This window comes from Brassica oleracea, chromosome C7 (assembly GCF_000695525.1).
Source record: "Brassica oleracea var. oleracea cultivar TO1000 chromosome C7, BOL, whole genome shotgun sequence".
In the NCBI taxonomy this organism is placed as follows: domain Eukaryota; kingdom Viridiplantae; phylum Streptophyta; class Magnoliopsida; order Brassicales; family Brassicaceae; genus Brassica; species Brassica oleracea.
The window spans coordinates 41729451-41731510 of record NC_027754.1 but is presented as its reverse complement, the minus strand read 5'-3'; the positions used below and the strand labels follow the sequence as shown (position 1 = coordinate 41731510).

Below are 2060 nucleotides of genomic sequence, written 5' to 3'. Positions count from 1 at the left end.
CCCCCCGATGAGTTCGGAACGTCTTAATAGTTGTTTCAGTCTCCTTCTCAACAATTGCTTTAAAACGTTTGAACTTTTCAAATGCTTCTCCCTTCTCATTCAGCAGAACGGACCACATGTAGCGAGAATAGTCGTCTATGAGCACAAAGATGTATCTCCTTCTCGATGGTGTTTGAGGGGATATAGGACCGCATAGGTCTCCATGTATCAACTCCAGTAACTTTCCAGCTCGGTAGTTAGTAGCTTGTGGGAATGATCTCCGTATCTGTTTGGCTCGTAAGCATGGAGAGCAAGTGTCTTTTTCAACGTCAACCTTAGGTATGCCGATCACCAATTCATTCTTGATCATTTTTGCCAGGGAATCTCTCCCTATGTGTCCAAGACGAGCATGCCAGAGACTCGAAGCACTCATCGTTGCAGCTTGAAGGCAACTTACTAGATCAACCTTACTAATGTGAACTTTGTAAAGTCGATTTGGTGACCTCTGCGCCTTCGCTATGACCCTTCCATCTTTGTCCTTTAGCGTAAGCAGGTTATCTCTCGTTAGAACTTCACAGCCGTGCTCTGTAGCTTGTCCAAGGCTAATAATATTGCTTCTGAGCTTAGGAATGAAGTAAACATCAGCTATGATTCTCTTCACTCCATCTTTGCTATGGAAGATGATCGAGCCCTTTCCTTTAATGTCTATACGTGAGTCGTCTCCAAACCTCACCTTTCCTGTTATTGACTCGTTGATTGTTTTGAAGTAGCTCCTATTCCCCGTCATGTGATTACTCGCGCCGTTGTCCAAATATCACACGTTCTCTGAGTTACTTTCAAATTTCTGCGGTAGTACATTCTTCTCGTTCAAATATACCACCTCATTTACCATCAATTCTTCAGCCTCTGTTGTGTCGTCCTCCTTCTCTTTGGATTCAGTTGCTTCCTGTAGTTTTAAGAGACGATCAGGACATGTAGATGCGTAATGTCCAGTTTTGTCGCAACGAAAACATGTTATTTTCGACAAATCTGTTTCACCGTAACCTCTTCCGCCATATCTTCCTCTTCTTCTACCCATGTTGTAGTACCTTCCTCCATGTCCTCTTCCACGATATGTTCCTTGGATTTCTTGGTTTGAGGTAGAGTGAGAGTCTGAATTCGCATACATAAGTTTCTGACTTTCTTGTGTCTCATCATCATCAAGCGCAACTCGTTCTTCAAATGTTTTAATACGTCCAACAATCTCTTCAAAACTCGTAGTCTTTAGATCAAGTACTTGCTCAAGGGAAGCAACAATGTGAATATACTTGCCTCTCGGAAGGCTTGAAAGGAACTTCTTCACCATCCTGGTCTCTTCTATCTTCTCACCAAGTGCAGTAGATTTTGAGGAAATTGCTGATATCCTCCCCACGAAATCATCCACTTTCTCATCATCCTTCATTCTTAGTCTATCAAACTCAGACACGAGAGTTTGTAGACGTGCCTCACGTACTCTTTCTGCCCCCATATGCCTCGACTTTACTGCCTCCCAAACCTTCTTCGCAGTATCGAGTTCTCCCACCTCCAGTATAAGGGTTTCTGGAATGGATTGAAAGAGTACTGCAATCGCAGTATTATTTTTCACAGCATCGGTAGATTCTTCCTCAATAGCTTCCCACACATCATGCAGTTTGAGCAACACCTTCATCCTTATTGCCCACACCGTATAGTTAACTGCAGTCAACATTGGACAGCTGAACATGGAAGGTCCACCATCCTTTGGTTTCAACACAACCGTAGATAAATCTCCCATCTTGTCTTTCGCTTGGATCGAGTCCTACAAGCTCTGATACCAAGTGTTGAAAAACGATTAGACAAGACTTAAGAACTCAAACCAAACTTCAATAAGAATTACTCTCTTATTAACTTACTTCAAGCTTTAGAAAATTAGACTCAAAACTAAAGCTCCACAACTTATGGTGTATCACAACTCGATGTCACCATATTTATAAAACCAAAACCTTAAACGATAACAACAACGATATTTAGATAGCTCCTAAATATCAGGACTTCAACTTATCCTAACCATATCTCGGTCAAGC

At 42.0% G+C, this 2060-nt stretch overlaps 1 protein-coding gene across 1 annotated transcript; it reads right to left on the bottom strand.

The window, feature by feature from the left end:
* Nucleotides 1-793: 793 nt before the first annotated feature.
* On the bottom strand, nt 794-1771 carry LOC106303331. The gene has a single exon (XM_013739630.1). It carries the CDS (start codon nt 1769-1771, stop codon nt 794-796), a length of 978 nt encoding a protein of 325 aa, XP_013595084.1.
* Nucleotides 1772-2060: the final 289 nt, after the last annotated feature.